The sequence below is a fragment of the Alosa alosa genome, chromosome 11, assembly GCF_017589495.1.
Source record: "Alosa alosa isolate M-15738 ecotype Scorff River chromosome 11, AALO_Geno_1.1, whole genome shotgun sequence".
Classification (NCBI taxonomy): Eukaryota; Metazoa; Chordata; class Actinopteri; order Clupeiformes; family Clupeidae; genus Alosa; species Alosa alosa.
This window is the reverse complement of record NC_063199.1, coordinates 15361219-15371193: the sequence shown is the minus strand read 5'-3', so window position 1 is coordinate 15371193 and position 9975 is coordinate 15361219. Positions and strand designations below refer to the sequence as shown.

Sequence of the window (9975 nt, the reverse complement as noted above, 5' to 3'; positions counted from 1 at the left end):
GAACAGGCTCAGGACTTCCAATATAATCAGTGGGTTCAGAAACACGGACCAGAAGTGGAATATCATCATGGCACGCACACACACACACACACACACACACACACGAGAATACACTACAATTATGGTTTCAACAAACACAAGACACTACTCAAGCACTCACTTGTAGTCAACCTTCTGGGAAGAGGCTTTGCGCCATGTGCCATCGAGGCCGTCCGGCTTGTGGAAGGTGCTCTGTCCAGATGCAGAAACGACCGATAAGGCCACCAGGAGCAGGCTTAAGCAGGTCCAGCTTGTTCACATTCTGCAATGTGATGCCTACAGGCAGGAATCCACAGGGTTAATACACATGTAACTTGTGTAAAAACAGAGCACTTTACTTCGTTACCTCTCAAAAGTGAGATATGGACAAGCTCAGGACTTCCAACATAATCAGTGGGTTCAGAAACACGGACCAGAAGTGGAATATCATCATCGCTACACATGGCTATGGTAGAAGTTATTCTGCAATGAGCTTCCTGAAAGCGTTGTTAGAAGCTACCATCATAAATTATGGAATGCTCCACAGTTGTTGCTCAACAAAGCCTCCAAGAAATGCAGTCCTAGACGACAGAGTGATGTTACTTACTGTGGGGCTCAAAGTGTTTTGTGGATCTCGTCACTCTTTAAAATTCTGCACAGGTCTGTGTTGGTCATCTTGTGCTTTGGCAGGCTGGACAAAGATGAGGAAGAAAGTCAGTAGTCACAAAATACTTTATTGCAAGCAGGAAAGCAGATATCTAGTCTTTCATAAATTTCAGACTCTTAAGGACTATGTACACTCAGAACTTCAGCAAGACGTCATTCCTTTCAGAAACACGGACCTTGAAGTGCAAGCTCATCATTGTAGAACACACACACCTCAGAACAAGCTACTATCATGGTTTCAACACAAACACTCACTTGTAGTCAACATTCCGTGAGGAGGCTTTGCGCCATGTGCCATAGAGGCCGTCCAGCATGCGGAAGGCGCTCTCTGTCCAGATGCAGAAACGACCGATATGGCCACCAGGAGCAAGCTTCAGCAGGTCCAGCTTGTTCACATTCTGCAATGTGATGCCTACAGGCAGGAATCCACAGGGTTAATATACACATGTAACTTGTGTAAAAACAGAGCACTTTACTTCGTTACCTCTCAAAAGTGAGGTATGAACAAGCTTCAGGACTTCCAACATAATCAGTGGGTTCAGAAACACGGACCAGAAGTGGAATATCATCATCGCTAGTGACTTCACTTAGTAAAGGCTTCAAAACTCAGTAGAGTGTAAAATCCCAAGTGATCGCATTAGGGTATGCAGTATAACTAGAGTAAAAGTGTCTACTCTATCTAAAGAGCCATCACATTAGTGGCAGACTGTTCTAGGACTCACCTAGGATGTTTCTGAATGCTCTGGTCACACCATTGTTCTTGTTGAAGACGATGCATGGTCCCTTGCGCTGGATACGTCTGCGGTTCCTCATCTTACCCTTGACAGCACGCATACGCTGAGGCGTAGACCTGAACACAGAATAAACAAAATACTACCCAATTCAGGCAAAAGTGTTCATCTGACTTACAGGTTAACACGTAGTTACAGGAGATCATTTTTAACCTTTCGACAGCCACAAGCAGAAAGATGGCTTACCTTCTTGATGTCGTTCCAAGCCTTCAGCTTCAATAGCACAGCCTCCAGTCTTCTTGTACCCACCAACTTAAAATCGACAACCAGGTGCACCCCAGAGATCTTTGACAGAGGCACATGTTCCTGGCACTTTTCTCTGATGAACTTTTAAATCGGAACATTGTGTAAAAAAGGTAAATTGTTCGCTTGAAATTAAATGGCCAGTAAGAGGAAGATCACCATTAACTAGAACACTCTTAGTGCTTTAGGCTCAACGTACCACTCGTATCATAGTATACCCCTCATGAGCGTCTCAAAGGTTTAGTTTGCCTGGCAAGTGAAGCACTGATCCATGATCCAGTGTGACAATGAGTCAGCTTCCACTTAATTGAGCCATTTGACCTGCGGCTTGGAGGCCCTCCCTGCGGGGTGAACGGAGAAGTACCTCTTGCCCAACTGTACAGGCTTCAGAGACACGGGAACTTCCTGTAAAAACTGAATGTAAAACCATTACACCATCCTTTCCATCTATATTTGTAAAAGTGGGTTTCTCCGGTTAAAGGACCGTTCGACCTACGGTCATCTGCAGTCTCTTAAACATGCTTATTTATGATGGGGAGTAGACATTCCCAGCCTCCTCTGCTCTACCCCACGAGTATGCGTGCCAATAGTCCATTTCCCACCAGAGGGATTTTTGCAGTTCCTAGAACGTAACATTCCTAGAAACCTTTTCTAGTGTTCCACCGGAACCAATTTGGGGATTACTAAGTTCCTCTGACCGCAGTTCCTGTAAACTTTCAGCTCCTACTTCAGGGCAGGGTCTTTTCCCTTTTCCACATAGGAACCCTTAGTGACCTAGGTCTACGTTGATTGGTCCAACTTATAAGTCACGTCCACTGTCAACCCAAGTCGATTTGGCGACCAGCTCCTATGGCCACTTGGCCAGTGGGAATGCAAATGGCAAATCTGGTTTTGGGGGAGATTAGTATAACTGTTTAGAAGTGGACTGTTCTTCGAACTAGGTTCCTGTAACTACTTGGATGGAAAGTGGCTCCAAAAGAATCTCTTGGTGGATTTAGGGATGTGTATTCAATAAACTTGCAGTTCATTTAACTACATCATCCATAGCATGGCATCATTTTTCCACCTCGCTTCTATAAAATGACACAGCCTGCAGTGAATTTTATAAGACATCTTTTATTTGAATGCATTGCTAAACTGAACTCCAGTGGACTTGTCATAATGTGGCAGCTGCCACAGCTGACGCAGAACACCAAGTCTTTATTCAGCCTTGGGGGCAGGAGCTGCAGCTGCCTTCACCTTGGGATGCTTCTTCTTGGGCTTCTTCTTGGACTTCAGCATCTTCTCCTTGATCTGGAGAACAGATGAAGACCATTAGGTTCCTTACAACCAAGCTTCTTCAAGTGCTGTCATTAACAGGCTCTAGCAAATTGCTTATGGCAAGGGGTCAGCAAGTAACTGGCAGCAGGCCAGCATTTTTCTTAGCCAATAGATGGTGGGCCAGAGTATACTAATATTGAAACTCAGCTGTGGTGGATGTTTTATTAGTCCACACATATCTACAAAACGGATAAAAAAAAAAAAAAAAAAAAAAAAAAAAAAAAAAAAAAAACAGGTGAAAAAAAAAAAAAAAAAAAAATGGATGGGCCCATTAATGGTCCACTAAAAGCTCTTGAACCCTCATCTCCCATTTCGTTACCTCTCAAAAGTGAAGTATGGACAAGCTCAGGACTTCCAACATAATCAGTGGGTTCAGAAACACGGACCAGAAGTGGAATATCATCATCGCTAGTGACTTCACTTAGTAAAGGCTTCAAAACTCAGTACAGAGTGTAAATTCCCAAGTGAAAGTATTAGGGTATGAGGTATAACTAGAGTAAAAGTGCACTCTATCTAAAGAGCCATCACATGAGCCACAGAAAACATAAAAAACTTTCATCTCCCATTTCAATATTGTTAATAGTTTTACCAATGATTGACAGTTCAACATAGTCTGACTTGTTCTTCTTTGGATATAGTCTATAATTCTTAAATATACAGTTGATTCACCTCCTGACAGACAGTGTTACAATGTATATTGTTTGCCTACAAGAAACATTAGTGTGCAGAGTGAGGAGCAAACTACAGGAGTTAGCTGGGAGAAAATGTTTTAAGTCAAAAAGTCAAGGGAAGTTTTACCGCAAGAGTATAGCCTTGCTAAAAAGGAATGAAAAGAACTTTACGCTTATCTTGGTCGGTTTCAGAAATGCAAAGTCTGTATCTGGTGCGCAACAACGCTGTCGCTGTTTGAAAAGAACATAAGGGCACCTTCAAGGTGGCCTATCCACACCAGACACAGGAACAAAAATGCAACATTGAAGCAGGGGGCTATGCACAATCTACCAGGATCCTAGTGCGTTCTGGTGTTCGTTCTCTTATTTAAGCACCCACACTCATTGGTGAATAAGCTACTCGTAAATCAATATTGTACAATAAAAATAATAATCTGACAGGCCAAATAATATTGCTGGTGGGCCAACTTTGATTTAAAACTGTAGCTACTGGGTACCACTGACAAACACAATGGCATTCTGGTAATGTCTGGCAAGCAGACTACTCACAGCTGGGTTGTGTGCCATGATGGCGCGGCGGCGGAACGTCTTGGCATATGGGTTCAGCTTCATCATGACCCTCAAGTTCTTAAGAGGATTCTTCTTCAGGACTCTGCGCTGCATCTTCTTTCTGCAGGATGACAAAACACACACACAAGGTTAGGCTGTAACACAGGAGCAACCGACAATGCACTTCACTTCTTGATCTCGAACAGTGAGGTATGGACAAGCTCAGGACTTCCGATATAATCAGTGGGTTCAGAAACACGGACCAGAAGTGGAATATCATCATCGCTACACGTGGAAGTTTTTCATTCTGCAATGAGTTTCCTGAAAGCGCTGCTAGATGCTACCATCTTGAATGATGGAACACTCAGCTGTTGTTCAACAACGTCCTCAGGAAATCCAGTCCTAAAAGACAGGGTGAGGTTACTTACTGTGGGGCACGAAGTGCTTTGTGGATCTCGTCACTCTTCAGAATTCTGCTCAGGTCTGTGTTGGTCATCTTGTGCATTGGCAGGCTGGACAAACATGGGAAAGAAAGTCCCAAAAATACACTTTATTGCAAGTAGGAATGACAAAGGATGAGTTACAGATATCTAGTTTTTTAAAGATTTCAGACTCTTAAGGACAATACATACACACGCACTCAGAACTTCAGCAAGAAGTTATTCCTTTCAGAAACACGGACCTTGAAGTGCAAGCTCATCATTGTAGAAAACACACACACACAAACTACTATTATGGTTTCAACACAAAAACAATACTTAAACACTCACTTGTAGTCAACCTTCTGTGAGGAGGCTTTGCGCCATGTGCCATAGAGGCCATCCAGCTTGCGGAAGGCGCTCTCTGTCCAGATGCAGAAACGACCGATATGGCCACCAGGAGCAAGCTTCAGCAGGTCCAGCTTGTTCACATTCTGCAATGTGATGCCTAAAGGCAGGAATCCACAGGGTTAATATACACATGTATATTGTGTAAAAACAGAGCACTTCACTTCGTTACCTCTCAAAAGTGAGGTATGAACAAGCTCAGGACTTCCAACATAATCAGTGAGTTCAGAAACACGGACCAGAAGTGGAATATCATCATCGCTAGTGACTTCACTTAGTAAAGGCTTCAAGACTCAGTACAGAGTGTAAAATCCCAAGTGAACACATTAAGGTATGAGGTATAACTAGAGTAAAAGTACTGTAGTCCATCTAAAGAGCCATCAGAAAACATAGTGTAACAACGCTGTCGCTGTTTGAAAGAACATAAGGGCACCTTCAAGGTGGCCTATCCACACCAGACACAGGAACAAAAATGCAACATTGAAGCAGGGGGGGCTATGCACAATCTACCAGGATCCTAGTGCGTTCTGGTGTTCGTTCTCTTATTTAAGCACCCACACTCATTGGTGAATAAGCTACCGTAAATCAATATTGTACAATAAAAATAATAATCTGACAGGCCAAAATAATATTGCTGGTGGGCCAACTTTGATTTAAAACTGTAGCTACTGGGTACCACTGACAAACACAATGGCATTCTGGTAATGTCTGGCAAACAGACTACTCACAGCTGGGTTGTGTGCCATGATGGCTGGCGGGCGGAACGATCTTGGCATATGGGTTCAGCTTCATCATGACCCTCAAGTTCTTAAGAGGATTCTTCTTCAGGACTCTGCGCTGCATCTTCTTTCTGCAGGATGACAAAACACACACACACACAAGGTTAGGCTGTAACACAGGAGCAACCGACAATGCACTTCACTTCTTGATCTCGAACAGTGAGGTATGGACAAGCTCAGGACTTCCGATATAATCAGTGGGTTCAGAAACACGGACCAGAAGTGGAATATCATCGCGCTACACGTGGAAGTTTTTCATTCTGCAATGAGTTTCCTGAAAGCGCTGCTAGATGCTACCATCTTGAATGATGGAACACTCAGCTGTTGTTCAACAACGTCCTCAGGAAATCCAGTCCTAAAAGACAGGGTGAGGTTACTTACTGTGGGGCACGAAGTGCTTTGTGGATCTCGTCACTCTTCAGAATTCTGCTCAGGTCTGTATTTGGTCATCTTGTGCATTGGCAGGCTGGACAAACATGGGAAGAAAGTCCCAAAAACACTTTTATTGCAAGTAGGAATGACAAAGGATGAGTTACAGATATCTAGTTTTTTAAAGATTTCAGACTCTTAAGGACAATACATACACACGACCTCAGAACTTCAGCAAGAAGTTATTCCTTTCAGAAACACGGACCTTGAAGTGCAAGCTCATCATTGTAGAAAACACACACACACAAACTACTATTATGGTTTCAACACAAAAACAATACTTAAACACTCACTTGTAGTCAACCTTCTGTGAGGAGGCTTTGCGCCATGTGCCATAGAGGCCATCCAGCTTTGGAAGGCTCTCTGTCCAGATGCAGAAACGACCGATATGGCCACCAGAGCAAGCTTCAGCAGGTCCAGCTTGTTCACATTCTGTAAATGTGATGCCTAAAGGCAGGAATCCACAGGGTTAATATACACATGTATATTGTGTAAAACAGAGCACTTCGCCCGTTACCTCTCAAAAGTGAGGTATGAACAAGCTCAGGACTTCCAACATAATCAGTGAGTTCAGAAACACGGACCAGAAGTGGAATATCATCATCGCTAGTGACTTCACTTAGTAAAGGCTTCAAGACTCAGTACAGAGTGTAAAATCCCAAGTGAACACATTAAGGTATGAGGTATAACTAGAGTAAAAGTACTGTAGTCCATCTAAAGAGCCATCACGAGTGGCAGACTGTTCTAGGACTCACCTGGGATGTTTCTGAACGCTCTGGTCACTCCGTTATCCTCGTTGAAGACGATGCATGGTCCCTTGCGCTGGATACGTCTGCGGTTCCTCATCTTACCCTTGCCAGCACGCATACGCTGAGAGGCGTAGACCTGAACACAGAGGATGGATCAGACACAAAACTACTACCAATTCAGGCAAAAGTGCTCATCTGACACACAAGCAGAAAGATAGCTTACCTTCTTGATGTCGTTCCAAGCCTTCAGCTTCTTCAGCAGAAGCACGGCTTCCTTGGTCTTCTTGTATCCCTCAACTTTATCATCGACAACCAGGGGGACCTCGGGGATTTCTTCAATGCGATGGCCTACACAAGAGCATTAAGTGTGCATGATGCAACTACAGACGCATCACACATCAACGCACAGCTATAAGGCCTAAAAACAGCAAGATCCACCAGAAATGTTCTCAGCCTTCGAAAGGGATGAGCCAGAGATCAAGCACAGCCCTTCTGCAAACTGAAGATCATTTGGCACTGAACTGGTCTAATACCACCATGGGAAAGGCAGGCAAGACCGTTCAGTGCAAAATCTTAATGCTGTTAAATCTTTTACAAACTATGCAACATAAAAAAAATAGAATTAGAACTGCAATGCTGCATTTTGAGCACCATTAAAGCAGGGAATCCACAGCCAAGTTGCACTTTAGAACCATGAACTTCAGTTAGATGGAAAAACAATCACCTTCACCAACTCGAGCTATTACACAGCTTTGAATTTAGCTAGTCATTCTCAAGATAAACCCTTTAGCACATCATTTGCATTGCCCTTGCTCTCAATCTCACAGGTGCAGAAAGCACAAACGTACCCTTAGCCATGACCAGGGCAGGCAGGGCTGTTGCAGCCAAGGCTGAGCACATGGCGTAGCGCTTCTGGGTGATGTTGATTCTGCGGTGCCAGCGGCGCCAAGTCTTGGTGGGGGCAAACATACGACCTCCACGACACATCTACATGGGAGTCAAGGCAATATTGCAGAACCCATAGAACACGCAAACACCATCTACATCCATGTGTAGTCATGTCATCTTTTTCTGTTCCTGCTCAGAGTCAAGGTTCGTCAGGCTTCTGTGGTGACATGTGACGGCAGGCAACCGTCGTCACACACAGAGTAGGACGCAAATTACACCATCACTGCAAGCTGCCTCAAAGATGCAAATCACCTACTCCTTAAGATCATACCACACATTGAGTTAGCAATGACCTAATACACAGTTTTGACAGAAGGATACGTTTCCAAAGGCACCCTGACCAGAGCGGTGGGTACCGCCTCCACGCACACGGGGGATACGGGCCACAGCTCTGCCTGTGCCCCAGGACTCAGCGCTGGTCTGGTGACCTGATAAACACAGAAAACAGTATGAGGCTCGTGCATTTATAAGCCCTGTGAAAAAACCAAAAAAAACTATCGAAGAGTAGTTTGGACATCATTATATTGACTAGATTAAGCTCATCAGTACTTCCAACGTTATCAGGACATCAGAAACACGGACCTAGAAGTGGAGTATCATCAGTGGAGCTTCAAAGTCATTATTGTAGCGGTCACAGGAATATTGACACTTACCGGCCAGCTCACTGACAGCGTACGGCTGACGGCTGTTCTTGCGCATGTTGGTGTGCACGAAGTTCACCACGTCAGGGCGGATGGGTGCTCTGAACACGGCTGGCAGCACCACATTTTTACCGGAGGTGTCTCCTTTCTCGGAGAAGACCGAGATTAATGGTCTGGCACAAGCCTGGAAGAAACAGGAAGCAGCTTAGAAGAGGAGGAATGGCATGCAAAAAGGTGAACATTTCTCCTGCACTTGCTCAGAATTAAGTTTCAACAAACATCTGCGACAGCATGTGACAGTAGGCATCTGTCGCTGAGCACAGTGTCAGACGCAAATTACACCATCACTGCAAGTGGTAGCAAAACTGTTTTTTGAACAGGGGAACACCATTCTGACTCAACCAAAACTAACCAAGGACAATGGGGATCAGTTCCAATCATTAGCAAAGAAAGGGCTACCCAGGATGAGGTTGTACATTTTGGCATTACAGTGACTAATCTTTGGTTGACCATTTCAACCAATCAAAACATGGTAAATCCCTAAATTAACACTTTATTTCTCGCACTAGAGCAACATTTTTGAATGACCATAAACCTGTATTTACTTCTCCGGTCACTACGAGGCCGCAGGCGGCAGGTTGAAAGCAGCATTTGCACGCTAGCAGGCATTTACACATGTAAATATCATTGACTTGCGTATTGCGGTGAACGAACGCTCCTTTTGTTTGAACGAACGCTAAATGAGACTTAAACGATAAGGGCAAATCTTTGCAACCAAATTAACAGGGTGAAATTCATTTTGTGTCTAACTGTAGGCCTACCATGCCGTAAAGCTAGTGTTATATGCTAACATTCGCCAACACGCCAGTCGGTAAAGACCTATACTTCTAACCACAAACACATGACTTTATATAATGCAATCACATCAATAATACTGGTTGGTCACTGTGCCGCTAACTACGATCGGCAGTGGTAACATATCGACTACACTTTAATCACAACTTATGTTAAGGAATTTCTCAAATCATTGGCGAGTCACCACACGTGTAATGTTAGCTGCTAGCTTCAATTAGGGCTCAAAATGGCTTCCAAATCCTACGTCTCAACCTTTTAATAATACAGGTATGAAATTGTATTCCACGGACACATGGCTAAAAAATATACTTTAATACAACAGTTACGGTCACAAATGTGAAGAGAAGTCACTAAAATCCAATTGAAAAACATACCATTTTATATTACTCTTCACGGCTCGCCGGGAACCACGCTCCTGACACGATGGCGGCCACGGAAGAAAAGGAAGTCGGTATAGCACCTTCCAGGAAATATATGCATCCGACATGT

The 9975-nt window shown here is 43.9% G+C and overlaps 2 protein-coding genes, 1 long non-coding RNA gene and 15 other non-coding genes across 18 annotated transcripts; all 18 read right to left on the bottom strand.

The window, feature by feature from the left end:
• Window positions 1–4: 4 nt before the first annotated feature.
• On the bottom strand, window positions 5–74 carry LOC125304061. Its single transcript, XR_007195173.1, has one exon. It is a non-coding gene; the product is annotated as a small nucleolar RNA SNORD18 (small nucleolar RNA).
• An 86-nt stretch (window positions 75–160) lies between these two features.
• LOC125303157 (60S ribosomal protein L4-B-like) lies at window positions 161–2679 on the bottom strand. Its single transcript, XM_048256704.1, has 4 exons — window positions 1407–2679; window positions 940–1096; window positions 626–709; window positions 161–315 (listed from the first exon to the last, which is right to left on the bottom strand). The coding sequence occupies exons 1-3, from the start codon at window positions 1516–1518 to the stop codon at window positions 634–636; spliced, it is 345 nt and encodes a 114-aa protein (XP_048112661.1). The 5' UTR covers window positions 1519–2679; the 3' UTR covers window positions 161–315; window positions 626–633.
• On the bottom strand, window positions 408–477 carry LOC125304059. Its single transcript, XR_007195171.1, has one exon. It is a non-coding gene; the product is annotated as a small nucleolar RNA SNORD18 (small nucleolar RNA).
• Window positions 815–886, bottom strand: LOC125304066. The gene has a single exon (XR_007195178.1). It is a non-coding gene; the product is annotated as a small nucleolar RNA SNORD18 (small nucleolar RNA).
• On the bottom strand, window positions 1192–1260 carry LOC125304064. Its single transcript, XR_007195176.1, has one exon. It is a non-coding gene; the product is annotated as a small nucleolar RNA SNORD18 (small nucleolar RNA).
• A 135-nt stretch (window positions 2680–2814) lies between the features above and the next one.
• LOC125303155 (60S ribosomal protein L4-B-like) lies at window positions 2815–9957 on the bottom strand. The gene is made up of 10 exons (XM_048256703.1): window positions 9861–9957; window positions 8644–8815; window positions 8312–8418; window positions 7891–8029; window positions 7266–7390; window positions 7049–7178; window positions 5029–5185; window positions 4687–4770; window positions 4259–4379; window positions 2815–3011 (listed from the first exon to the last, which is right to left on the bottom strand). Exons 1-10 carry the CDS (start codon window positions 9861–9863, stop codon window positions 2919–2921), a joined length of 1131 nt encoding a protein of 376 aa, XP_048112660.1. The 5' UTR covers window positions 9864–9957; the 3' UTR covers window positions 2815–2918.
• On the bottom strand, window positions 3380–3449 carry LOC125304058. The gene has a single exon (XR_007195170.1). It is a non-coding gene; the product is annotated as a small nucleolar RNA SNORD18 (small nucleolar RNA).
• Window positions 4477–4546, bottom strand: LOC125304060. Its single transcript, XR_007195172.1, has one exon. It is a non-coding gene; the product is annotated as a small nucleolar RNA SNORD18 (small nucleolar RNA).
• Window positions 4895–4966, bottom strand: LOC125304068. The gene has a single exon (XR_007195180.1). It is a non-coding gene; the product is annotated as a small nucleolar RNA SNORD18 (small nucleolar RNA).
• On the bottom strand, window positions 5280–5349 carry LOC125304063. Its single transcript, XR_007195175.1, has one exon. It is a non-coding gene; the product is annotated as a small nucleolar RNA SNORD18 (small nucleolar RNA).
• On the bottom strand, window positions 5843–6605 carry LOC125303158. Its single transcript, XR_007195024.1, has 3 exons — window positions 6587–6605; window positions 6246–6330; window positions 5843–5935 (listed from the first exon to the last, which is right to left on the bottom strand). It is a non-coding gene; the product is annotated as an uncharacterized LOC125303158 (long non-coding RNA).
• Window positions 6037–6103, bottom strand: LOC125304067. The gene has a single exon (XR_007195179.1). It is a non-coding gene; the product is annotated as a small nucleolar RNA SNORD18 (small nucleolar RNA).
• Window positions 6453–6524, bottom strand: LOC125304069. The gene has a single exon (XR_007195181.1). It is a non-coding gene; the product is annotated as a small nucleolar RNA SNORD18 (small nucleolar RNA).
• LOC125304062 lies at window positions 6833–6902 on the bottom strand. The gene has a single exon (XR_007195174.1). It is a non-coding gene; the product is annotated as a small nucleolar RNA SNORD18 (small nucleolar RNA).
• Window positions 7484–7611, bottom strand: LOC125304074. Its single transcript, XR_007195186.1, has one exon. It is a non-coding gene; the product is annotated as a small nucleolar RNA SNORA35 (small nucleolar RNA).
• LOC125304070 lies at window positions 8121–8218 on the bottom strand. Its single transcript, XR_007195182.1, has one exon. It is a non-coding gene; the product is annotated as a small nucleolar RNA SNORD16 (small nucleolar RNA).
• On the bottom strand, window positions 8529–8598 carry LOC125304065. Its single transcript, XR_007195177.1, has one exon. It is a non-coding gene; the product is annotated as a small nucleolar RNA SNORD18 (small nucleolar RNA).
• LOC125304071 lies at window positions 8886–8983 on the bottom strand. Its single transcript, XR_007195183.1, has one exon. It is a non-coding gene; the product is annotated as a small nucleolar RNA SNORD16 (small nucleolar RNA).
• Window positions 9958–9975: the final 18 nt, after the last annotated feature.